The following is a 12,730-nucleotide window of genomic DNA, read 5'->3' as shown; positions in this document are numbered from 1 at the left end:
ACACACACTGCTTTATCAATGCCATGCTCACAGGGGCCAAATTTATGAGAGAGGAGGAAACTAACAATCATTCCTGGATGTGGTAGTAGAAAGAGCACAGAACAATGAATGCACAATAAACGTATATAGAAAAGCCACACACGGATCAGATCCTGAACTACAACAGCAACCACGCAAACACACACAAGAGAAGCTGCATTAAGGACTCTGTTTAAAAGGGCTACAACACACTGCAGCACTCCTGACCTGCGAAGAGAAGAAGAACACCCTAACAAAGTCTTTGCCAAGAACAGATATCTCCGCATCTTCATCCACAGGTGCCTAGCAGATAAACAACACAACAAGGACATGCCAGGACCCAACACACTAGCCACAGCCAGACTTCTCCAACCACTAGGATTCATGATAGCCCATAAACCGACAGCCACACTCAGACAACATCTCACCAGAACAAAAGACACAATACCCATCATGTGCAAGACAGACATAATTTACAAGATTCCATGCAAAAACTGCATGAAACCTTATATAGGATAAACAGGCTGACAGTTAGCAATCCACATCCATGAACATCAACTAGTCACTAAATGCCACAACCAGCTGTCCCTGGTAGCCATACACACAGATGACAAGGACCACAAATTCGACTGGACAACGCAATAATAGGGCAAGCCTAAATGGAGGACATCCAGCAAATTTCTAGAGGCATGGCAGTCATCCACGGACTCCATCAATAAACACATTGACCTAGACCTGGTATACCAATTACTGCAATGGACAACTGGAACCAGCAAACGGAAGCAGCAGGAACAAAACCAAATAAATTCCAGAAGACACAGCATAGCAGCGCTTCACAGGAGGCTCCAAAACACTGAGAATGTCACCATCCCAGCTTGCGAACATACCCACAACTACTGCAACTGCCACCCGAGCTACAAATCTTTCTGCAAACCTTAAATTTAAGTAAAAAATGAAAGCTTGCAGGTGTGCAAGTACAGAAGTGAGAAAGGAAACTATTTTATTAATTACAATAGATGATAAGTTTATCATTGTTTGTTTGACATCTATGGTCCCACAGAATTCCAGGTATTGGAACATAAGAAATAGGAACAGCATTAGACCATATGGCCCCTCAAACTTGCTCCATCTTTAATATGATCATGGCTGATTAACATAAACTTTCCCCCCTTATTCCCAGATCTCTTGATTTCCTTAGTGTCCAAAAATCTATTTATCTCAGCCTTGAATGTCCTCAATAATGGAGCATCCACAAAGCTCTAGAGTAGAGAATTCTCAAAGATTCATAATACTCTGCATGAACAAATCTCTCTTCATCTCAGTCAAAATGATTGATGTCTTATCCTGATACCACGCTTTATATTTTAGATTTCCACATTAGAAGAAACCTCTTGGTGTCTATCCTGCCAAGACCCTTTGGAATCTTATATTCTTTGATGAAATCATCTTTCTTTCTTCTAAACTCCAATGTGTAGAAGAGTAATTTACTCAGCCTCTCATCACAAAACAATCCCTTGAACACAGGAACCAAACTAGTGAACTTTCCTTATATTGCCTCCATGACAGATATATTGTTTTTTAGATATGGAGAACAAACCTCTGCACAATGCTCATGTTCTCTTATTACCAAAGTTGTATACATTTATATTGTTCCTGTAAATACGTTGCCTGCAAGTGCAGGTTAGAGGCTAGGAATTCTGCAGCAAACATGCTATCTCCTCAGAATGTCTGTCCACTATCTACATGCATATCTGGAGCATGATGGAATACTCTTAACTGAATGAGTGCAGTTCCAGCATCACTCAGTGAACTCTGCACTATCAAGACAAAGTTGGTTAAAATATCATGGAATTTCTAACAGGACTGTGAAAGAAGCTCAGCATTACCTTCATAAAGACACTTATGGATAGGCAACAAATGAATCCAGATATGAACTGTATCAGTACAAACAGATGACCAGATATCTGGTATTCCATCTTCCTCTGTTATGCATATTTGGCTAAGCTCCAAGAATTACAAATAGATTAGCTAGGGGTTATGTTTAAACAAAGTAAAGTGTAGTGTTTACTTTCTTTAATTATCATCTTTTTGAGGATAAAATAAATTATTCTTTCTATGATTTGTTTTATCAATATGTGTATGTTTATCTGGATCAGATTAAGAGGTGTCACTTGGGTAAAACTACTGTTAGTGATTCTAATGGGTCTCTCTGAATGAACGTTTTGGAGGGCTATAGAACAGTTTTTATTCCGAGTAGAATTCCGAGTATTATTTTCATTATAATTTCAATGATTGCCGTTGTTGTAATATGGTCTGTATGGCAGATTGGTTCTGTGCTTCCTGAGTAAATGGGCATGGAGCCCTTAAGGCATTGGGAGTGGGTAGGGGTTGAAGAGAGTGATTGGGGGGGTTGGGGGGGGGAGATGGTGGAGGGAGAGGAGGCCGAGAGGGTGATGGAAAGAGAGACAAAATGCTTTAAATATAATCCAGCTGAAGTTTGAAATATCAAAGGCAAGCATTCTAACGAGCCCACCTTGGCACTCACCCACCTTATTACTGTCTAATATGTACTTCCCCAGGGTCGGCCAATCTGACTATGTCTCCCAAACCACCCTCCCAGAATCATGGTTGCTCTTAACTGGAACTTTAAACCATTTGTCCAGTCAGTAAATATCCCAAATCGAGCCTTCTGCCTCACTGGCAAACCACCTGCTTCAAAAGGGAGAAAATTACATTGCAGTCTATATCTCTCAACATCCATCAAATTGGGACCTCCTAATAGCTTTTGATCATCCTGAGGGAGTGAGTTAATTTAAGTTTTAAAAACACCATACTTTGTCTACTTCTAAAATACCCTGGGTTGTCTGGTCAGAACACTCACTCTGAGTATTCGATATTTTAGCAATAGATTTTCCCAGATACAGTACATATGAATGAACCTAAAGTAGACGTAAACCATTTGACCTCACGAGCCTACTTTCCATGACTGATTTGTTTGCACTTCAATTTCTATATTTCCCTCTAGCCCCAATAAGCTTTTGATTCCATTAACTAACAGAAATATATCTCTTCCTAATAATATCCAGTGATCCTGTCTCCATTGTCTTCTTTGGTAGAAAATTCCAAAGTCACTCAACCCTGTGAGGGGAAAAAAACTATCATTTCTGTACTAAAAAGGCAATCCTTAATTATATTGACACCACACCCATGTGTGCTATTCACAGCGTAAATGTGTGCATGTGCATTGAAGCAGCTTTGCCTTTAAACTTGGTACGGCTGTCAATAGAGTAGATTCTGGCTATGAATGGGGTGAGGGACAGGGGTGGTAAGAAGGGGATTGTGAATGGAGAGGAAAGGGAGAGAGGGAAGTGAGAGGAGGCCTCCCAGTTCCCCCCACTTGCCTCCTCTCCCTCACTCTTCCCTAACCTCTTCTCAATACCTCCCTCACTCACTATCTTCACAACCCCACCCTGCATTCTGACTGCATCCTCACCTCCCCCCGCACTGTTCTCACATTTCCCCTCCCACCATCCTCACTCCCACAACATCCTTATGCCCCACCATCATCTTCACTCACCACCACTGACCTCACTCTCCTCACCCACTTTCCTCTTTACCCCACCACCCTCATTCCCTCTCCCTCACCCTCATATCTCCTGCTGAACTCCATTTCAGTAGTGAGTTTTTTTTTTGCACATGCACAGTTCTTTACATGTGACACCATCAGAATTCTACGTGATGACAGTGTTCCTGGAATTGTGTGCATGCGAAGTTGCAAGCAATACCAAAGTGTCAGCAGATGTTAGACTCATCAGAGGAAATATTGATCAGAATCTTGACAGGCACTGAACGATGCAGGCAAAGGTGATAAAGCTGTCAGAATTGCATTAGATTGGCAATGAGCAGCTTCCTACTATTGAAAGCAGGATGTCCCATTCTCCAGCCAAGCGCTGAGTAGTGACACAGGATTCTCACTATTGAGCATGAGAGGCCTATTTGAATGTATTAACATGGTCATCGTGACGAATCTCCTCTCGTTGTCATGCACTTTCCCATTCTCCCACTTGTTGGATAGAAACTAGTTGGCTACAGTTCCAAACATGAAAGTCAGAATGGTGACCTGCTGTCTATAGACCATAAGACATAGGAGTGGAAGTAAGGCCATTCGGCCCATCGAGTCCACTCCGCCATTCAATCATGGCTGATGGGCATTTCGACTCCACTTACCAGCGTTCTCCCCGTAGCCCTTAATTCCTCGAGACAACAAGAATCTATCAATCTCTGCCTTGAAGACATTTAGCGTCCCGGCCTCCACTGCACTCTGTGGCAATGAATTCCACAGGCCCACCACTCTCTGGCTGAAGAAATGTCTCCGCATTTCTGTTCTGAATTTACCCCCTCTAATTCTAAGGCTGTGTCCACGGGTCCTAGTCTCCTCGCCTAACGGAAACAATTTCCTAGCGTCCACCCTTTCCAAGCCATGTATTATCTTGTACGTCTCTATTAAGTCTCCCCTTAATCTTCTAAACTCCAACGAATACAATCCCAGGATCCTCAGCCGTTCCTCATATATTAGACCTACCATTCCAGGGATCATCCGTGTGAAACTCCGCTGGACACGTTCTAGTGCCAGTATGTCCTTCCTGAGGTGTGGGGACCAAAACTGGACACTGTACTCCAAATGGGGCCTAACCAGAGCTTTATAAAGTCTCAGTAGCACATCGCTGCTTTTATATTCCAACCCTCTTGAGATAAGAGACAACATTGCATTCGCTTTCTTAATCAACCTGCATGTTTACCTTTAGAGAATCCTCGACTAGCACTCCCAGATCCCTTTGTACTTTGGCTTTACTAATTTTCTCACCATTTAGAAAGTAGTCTATGCTTTTATTCTTTTTGCCAAAGTGCAAGACCTCGCACTTGCTCACGTTAAATTCCATCAGCCATTTCCTGGACCACTCTCCCAACCTGTCTAGATCCTTCTGCAGCCTCCCCACTTCCTCAGTACTACCTGCTTGTCCACCTAACTTTGTATCATCTGCAAACTTCGCTAGAATGCCCCCAGTCCCCTCATCCAAATCATTAATATATAATGTGAATAGCTGTGGCCCCAACACTGAATCCTGCGGGATACCACTCGTCACCTTTTATCCCAACTCTCTGCCTTCTGTTAGACAGCCAATCCTCAATCCATCCCAGCAGCTCACCTCGAACACCATGGGTCCTCACCTTGCTCAGCAGCCTCCCGTGAGGCACCTTATCAAAGGCCTTTTGAAAGTCTAGATAGACCACATCCATTGGGTTTCCGTGGTCTAACCTACTTGTTAGCTCTTCAAAAAATTCCAACAGGTTTGTCAGGCATGACCTCCCCTTTCTAAATCCATGTTGACTTGTTCTAATCAGACTCTGCTCTTCTAAGAATTTAGAAACCTCATCCTTAATGATGGACTCTAGAATTTTACCAACAACCGAGGTTAAGCTGATTGGCCTATAATTTTCCATCTTTTGTCTTGATCCTTTCTTGAACAAGGGGGTTACAACAGCCATCTTCCAATCATCCGGGACCTTTCCTGACTCCAGTGACTCTTGAAAGATCTCAACCAATGCCTCTGCTATTTCCTCAGCCACCTCTCTCAGAACTCTAGGGTGTATCCCATCGGAGCCAGGAGATTTATCAATTTTAGACTTTTTAACTTTTCTAGCACTATCTCTTTCGTAACGGCAACCATACTCAACTCAGCCCCGTGACTCCCTTTAATTTTTGGGATATTACTCATGTCTTCCACTGTGAAAACTGACGCAAAGTACTTGTTAAGTTCTCCTGCTATTTCCTTATCTCCCATCACTAGGCTTCCTGCATCAGTTTGAAGTGGCCCAATGTCTACTTTTGCCTGTCGTTTGTTTCTTATGTACTGAAAGAAACTTTTACTATCATTTCTAATATTACTGGCTAGCCTACCTTCATATTTGATCTTCTCATTTCTTATTACACTCTTTGTTATCCTCTGTTTGTTTTTGTATCCTTCCCAATCTTCTGATTTCCCACTGTTCTTGGCCACTTTATAGGATCTCTCTTTTTCTTTAATACATTTCCTGACTTCCTTTGTCAGCCATGGTTGTCTAATCCCTCCCCAGATAATCTTTCTTTTCTTGGGGATGAACCTCTGTACAGTGTCCTCAATTATACCAACAAACTCCTGCCATTTTTGCTGTACTGTCTTCCCGGTTAGCCTCTGTTTCCAGTCTATTTTTGTCAGTTCCTCTCTCATGCCCTCATAATTACCTTTATTTAACTGTAACACCATTACATCCGATTTTGCCTTCTCTGTTTCAAACTCCAGACTGGACTCTACCATATTATGATCGCTACTTCCTAAGGGTTCCCTTACTTTAAGATCTTTTATAGAGTCTGGTTCATTGCAGAGCACTAGGTCCAGAATAGCCTGCTCCCTTGTGGGCTCCATGACAAGCTGTTCCAAAAAGCCATCCTGTAAGCATTCCATGAATTCCCTTTCTTTGGATCCACTAGCAACATTATTTATGCAGTCCACCTGCATATTGAAGTCTCCCATGATCAATGTGACTTTGCCTTGCTGACATGCCTTCTCTATTTCCCGGTACATGTTGCGTCCCTGGTCCTGACTACTGTTAGGAGGTCTATAACAACTCCAATTATGGTTTTTTTGCCTTTGTGGTTCCTCAATTCCACCCACACAGACTCCACATCATCCGACGCTATGTCATTCAATACCATTGATTTAATTTTGTTCTTAACTAACAAGGCAACCCCACCCCTCTACCCACCTCTCTGTCTTTTCGATAAGTTGAAAAACCATGGAGGTTTAACTGCCAGTCCTGACCCCCCTGTAACCAAGTCTCTGTGATGCCTACCACATCATAATCATTCACTATTATCTGTGCCATTAGTTCATCGGCTTTGTTATGAATGCTACGAGCATTCAGGTAAAGTGCCTTAATGCTAACTTCCTTATCATTAGAGATGTTGGAAGTCATATGATGTCCTAAGTTATCCTTGCTTTTTTCTGCATTCTCAGTCTGCCTCAATTTTAAATTCGTCTGGACACATGCTATCCTGCTGCTTATCTTTCCACTTAACGCCATACTCCCTGTCGCTTTCACTTTCCCTTCCCCCCAACTCAGAAGTTTAAAGTCCTACTGACCACCCTATTTATCCTCTTCGCTAGAACATTGGTACCTGATCGGTTCAGGTGGAGACTGTCCCAACGGTACAGATCTCCCCTGTTCCAAAACTGATGCCAATGCCCCATGAAGTGGAATCCCTCTTTCCCACACCAATCCCTTAGCCACGTGTTTACTTGCCTAATTTTCTTGTCCCTATGCCAATTAGCACGTGGCTCGGGCAGTAATCCGGAGATTATGGCCCTTGAGGACCTGTGCTTCAATTTCCTGCCTAGTGCTTTGTAATCCCCAAACAGGTGCACCACCCTAGTCTTGCCTATAGCCACCACTCGCTCCTCCAACCTCAATTAGTCACCAACAGGATATGCTCCATCAGCAGTGGCCACATACAGTGACCTCCAGCAGGACCTCCAGGTCCCTGCCAGCAAAGCAGGGTGCCGATAGCTCTCTGTCTTGCATGTCTGGGTTAAATAAAACAAACTGCGCTGGGCAACTGCAGACTGCCAGGGCTTTACTGAATGCATGGCTTGGTTTTAAAAATGTTGTCAGCACCAGGAATTTCTGAAAGTTCTAGCAATGGCCATTACTTCTGTCTGTAGTGGATGGAGAATATAACCAGTGGAGTGCCATAGGAAATTGGCATTTGGTGATGAGATGAATTTCGAAAGCTAGCATGAGAAAGCTCACAAAAGCTTACAGAGGGAAACCATGAAACTCAACAAAATTGTCACTTAGCCAATTTCTAGTGGGATTCAACCCATCATTTCTCCACATTCACCCAGGTGAACTCCCAAGGCGAAAGATGAGGTGTTCTTCCTCCATTTTACCCTTTCCCCACCTTATCCCAGGTCTAACCCTCCAAATTGGCACAGCCCTCTTGTCCTACCTGTCCATCTTCCTTCCCACCTATCTGCTCCACCCTCCCCTCTGACCTATCAGCATCACCCTCCACCTTTATCTACCTTTCGCCTTCCTAGCTACCTTCCTCCCAGGTCCACACCCCTCCTATTTATCTTTCAGCCCCCTTGCTCCACCCCACATCCCTGATGAAGGGATTATGCTCAAAATGTCAACTCTCCTGCTGCTCAGCTGCCTGACCTGCTGTGCTTTTCCAGCGCCACACTTTTGACTCATACAATCTATAGTCAGTTTCTAAAGCAGTCCATTTGTGTCCCCAGGAAGGTTTGCCACAGAAGAAGTAACTGCAAATTTTCTTAATTTGCTACTATCCATTTGATGCTAGTATTCCCACAATCCTGTGAGATAATGAACTCCGGGAATTTGATTCAGCAATAGTGTTGCTGTATGTTCTAATTAATTTGTCATTATGACTTAGCTCATAGAACTGAAGTCATACAAACACTGCACTGACTACATCCCTAAACATTGTTGCCTGTTCTGATATAAAATTAGTGGAAGTGTGAATAGAAAAGGAACAGAAAAAGAGCATTTTAAACTACCAAGTTTAATTCTGAATACAGGCAGTCCCGGGTTACAAATGGGTTCTGTTCTTGAGTATGTTCATAAGTCAGTTTATACGTAAGTCGGGTCACAATATGATACAATTCAGTAGCAAAAGAAAACCGCTCATAAGTATGCACCAATGTTCACCTATCAGTTCTTCAAAATTAGTATTAATATTGGATCTCATTCATTAGATCAAGCATTTGTAAGTCAGACATTTGTAAATCAGGATCTCCTGTATTATTATTGCACCAAACCAATAGCCCATCCCTAATGCCATCCCTATTACAGTCATGTAGACACCAAAATTGATGAACAGCAAATATGTCATACAGATACTTTTATATAGTCCTTTGTGTACATATATTTTTAAAAATTTATGATTTTATTATAGCTAGTGTGGAGTATTTCTTCTTGTGACTTCTGCCATGTTCTTGAGCAAATCAGGTACTGTATTTACAAAAAGATAAAACAGACAGAAATAGAATTGGTGTTGATTAAAATCTGTGCAATCTATCATATTAAAATGTTGGAATTAAAGAACCGTTTTCAGTGGTCTCAGTTCCTTTGATTTATTATTCGACACAAAATTGAAAAGGTAACAATGAAATTGACCGTTAAGATTATATACTATTCACTTTGTTCTCGTTGTAGACCTAGTTCTCAGAAAAACAACAGAAAATTTTTCTTTGTTCCAATACTTTAGTCATGTTATGTCTTTTTTTTCCCCTTTTCAGACTTGTTACATCTCAATTGATGACCTCTTTGAAGCTTTTGATGTCTTTTCTGAATTTCCTTCTCTTGAGTATAAAATCTGGCTAGCACTAGGGATTCGCATTGCTATTACAATCATGATGGAAGATATAACATATCAGGTAATTATGTTCTTGTTCTGGTATTGTAAGGTAAATTTTCAGATACTGCATCTTCAGCAAGGAACTTCCCTTAAAAGGAAAATGAGAGCTGGAGCAATGAAATTAGCATTCATTCTCTAATCTGGCTGCCTTACATGTATACAGATAAAAATCTGCAGATGCTGGAATCCAAAGTAGACAAATAGGATGCTGGAAGAAAGCACCAGTTGGTGTAGAAGGGTGTAACCCTTCTTCAGGACTGGGGGTGGGTTTGGGGGGTAGCTGCAGATAAGGGGGGAGGCAGGGCAGGGTGGTGAAGTGGGGATAGAGGTTGGTCAATGGGAGGAACGGATCTGGTTGGTGGCAGGGAGCAGTGGCAGTGAGGGGGAGGGGCTGGGAAGGGAGTCAGAGGATGGAGAGGGAGGTTTGAAATTGGAGAACTCAAGGCAGGGTACCCAGGCGGAAGATGAGATGTTGTTCCTCCAGTAGATGTGATGGTTTGGTTTTGCAATGGAGGAGGCCAAGGATGGTCATGTTGGAAAGGCAGTGGTTGGGGGAATTGAAATGGGCACTAACTGGGACGTCCAGTTGGCCCCTATGGATCCAGCTGTGATGCTCAGTGAGCCATTCCCCAAGTTTAGGTACCGTCTACCAGATGTAGAGAAGACCACATCGGGAGCACCTGATGCAATAAACTAGGTTGGAAGAAAGGCAGGTGAACCTCTGTCTCACCTGGAAGGACTGTTTGGGGTCCTGGAGAGGGGTATGGGGAGTTCGTGTACTGGCAGGTTTTGCATTTTTCTGGTGAAAGGGAAGGTACCTGGGAGTTCATTGGAGAGGGTGGTGTAACCAAGGACTGTCAGAGGAATGGTCCTTGCAGAAGGCTGAGAGGGGTGGGGAGGGGACGATATTGGCGCAAGTGTTTGAAGATGATGCATTGGATGTGGAGACTAGTGAGGTGGTAGGTGAGGATGAGGGAGTCTCTGTCCTTATTGTGTTGGGGGTGGAGGTTTTGGAGTGGTGGAACGGGGAATGAGGGTGGTGTGGTGGAGGGCTATCTGGATGACGGAGGGAGGAAAAACACATTGCTCAAAATAGATGGACATCTGGGATGTTCACAAGTGGAATGTCTCCTCATCCAAGCAGATGCGGCAGAGGTGGAGGAATTGGGAGAAAGGGATGGAGTTTTTGCAAGATACTGGGTGGGAGGAAATGTAGTGCAGGTAGTTATGGAAGTCTGTAGGTTTTTTAATAGACATCCATCTGGAGACTGTCGCCGGAGATGGAAATAGTGAGATCGAGAAAGGGGAGGGAGGTGTCTAAGATGGTATAAGTGAATTTGAGGGCAGGGTGGAAGTTGTGGGCAGTGTCGATGAACTGCTCCATTTCCCCTGGGTGTAGGATGCTGCACCAATGCAGTCATCAATGTAACAGCAGAAAAATTGGGGTACAGTACCTGTGTAGGTGCTGAAGATATGACCTTCAAAGAAGCAGGCCTAGTTGGGGCACATCCAGGTATCCATGGCCACCCCTTTGATTTGGAAGAAATGGGAGGAGTTGAAGGAAAAGTTATTGAGGGTGGGGACCAGTTCGGCAATGCAGAGGCAAACCCGCTGACAAAGATGGGGCGGTGGCAATCTGGAGGACGGGCCTCTATGTCACAGAGGCCCAACACCAACTCTCCACCACCACATCCTACCTCCTCCTTGCCACAATCCCACCAGGACCTATCATGCCCAAATCCAAGACACCGTCAGTGTCCTTATTGCCTTTGGTGATCTCCCCTCCACTGCTTTCAAACGTACAGTCCACCAAACTGCTGGTTCCACCTGCTCACCAAGATCCACAAGCCCAGTTACCCTGGCCGACCCATTGTCTCGGCATGCTCCCACCCTACTGAACTCATCTTGTCATACCTCAACTTCCAGCCTCTCCCTCTTTGTTCAGGCACTTCCCACCTATATCCGCGACAAGATTGGGTTGGGATATCTGGTCAGCATGACAGGTTGGACCGAAGGGTCTCTTTCCGTGCTGTACATCTCTATGACTCTATGACTCTAAATACTTTACAAGACTTCCCTATCATACTTTACTGTTAGCTTCGCCCAGTTGGTAGCACGTTAATCTAGCACCCTGTAGGTCATTGGTTCAATAGAAACAGCAAAAGAAGGAGGCCATCTGGTGTGTTCTTCTTTAAAGACCGCAATTTCCCTTCCCACATTGTTGAAGATGCCCTCCAACGCATCTCATCCACGTCCCACACCTCCGCCCTCAAATCCCACCCCTCCAACCGCAACAAGGGCAGAATTCCCTGGTCTGCACCTTCCACCTTACCAACCTTTGCATAAACCACATCATCCGCTGACATTTCCGTCATCTCCAAACAGGCCCCACCACCAGGGATATATTTACCTCCCCACCCCTTTCTGCGTTTCGCAAAGACTGTTTCCTCTGTGACTACCTGGTCAGATCCACACAATCCACCCTCCCCTCCCTGCACCTTCCCCTGCCACCACAGGAATTGTAAAACCTGCGCCCATATCTCCCCCCTCAACTCCATCCAGGGCTCCAAAGGAGCCTTCCACATCCATCAAAATTTCACCTGCACCTCCACCAATGTCATTTATTGTACCTGTTGCTCCCAAAGTGGTCTCCTTTACATTGGGGAGACTGGACGCCTTCTCGCAGAGCGCTTTAGGGAACATATCTGGGACACCCACACCAATCAATCCCACCACCCCGTGGCCCAACATTTCAACTCCCCGTCCCACTCTGCCAAAGACATGCAGGTCCTCGGCCTCCTCCACCGCCACTCCCTCACCACCTGATGCCTGGAGCAAGAACGCCTCCTCTTCCGCCTCGGAACACTTCAACCCCAGGGCATCAATGTGGACTTCACCAGTTTCCTCATTTCCCCTCCCCCCACCTTCCCCAGTTCCAACCTTCCAGCTCAGCACCATCCTCATGACCTGTCCTACCTACCAATCTTCCTTCCCACCCATCCACTCCACCTTCCTCTCTGACCTATCACCTTCATCCCTACCTCCATCCATCTATTGTACTCTTGGCTACCTTCACACCAGCTGCACCCCCCTCCCAGTTATCTCTCCATCCCGGAGGCTCCCTGCCTTCATTCCTGATGAAGGGCATTTGCCCGAAACATCGATTTTCCTGCTCCTCGGATGCAGCCTGAAAAGCCTGTGCTTTTCCAGCACCACTGTAATCTCGACTCT

At 44.5% G+C, this 12,730-nt stretch overlaps 1 protein-coding gene across 1 annotated transcript in view; it reads left to right on the top strand.

Moving 5' to 3' along the window:
* The window catches only part of LOC132824173 (sodium/hydrogen exchanger 10-like), a 393,707-nt gene that overhangs the window by 320,383 nt on the left and 60,594 nt on the right, over positions 1-12,730 (top strand). Inside the window, exon 21 of the mRNA XM_060838455.1 lies at positions 9,381-9,518. Within this exon, the coding sequence (XP_060694438.1) occupies positions 9,381-9,518 (138 nt within the window). The remainder of the gene's footprint in view (positions 1-9,380; positions 9,519-12,730) is intronic.

Source organism: Hemiscyllium ocellatum, chromosome 18 (genome assembly GCF_020745735.1).
Source record: "Hemiscyllium ocellatum isolate sHemOce1 chromosome 18, sHemOce1.pat.X.cur, whole genome shotgun sequence".
Lineage (NCBI taxonomy): Eukaryota > Metazoa > Chordata > Chondrichthyes > Orectolobiformes > Hemiscylliidae > Hemiscyllium > Hemiscyllium ocellatum.
The sequence above is the reverse complement of the archived record's forward strand: the minus strand, read 5'-3'. Positions and strand labels throughout refer to the sequence as shown.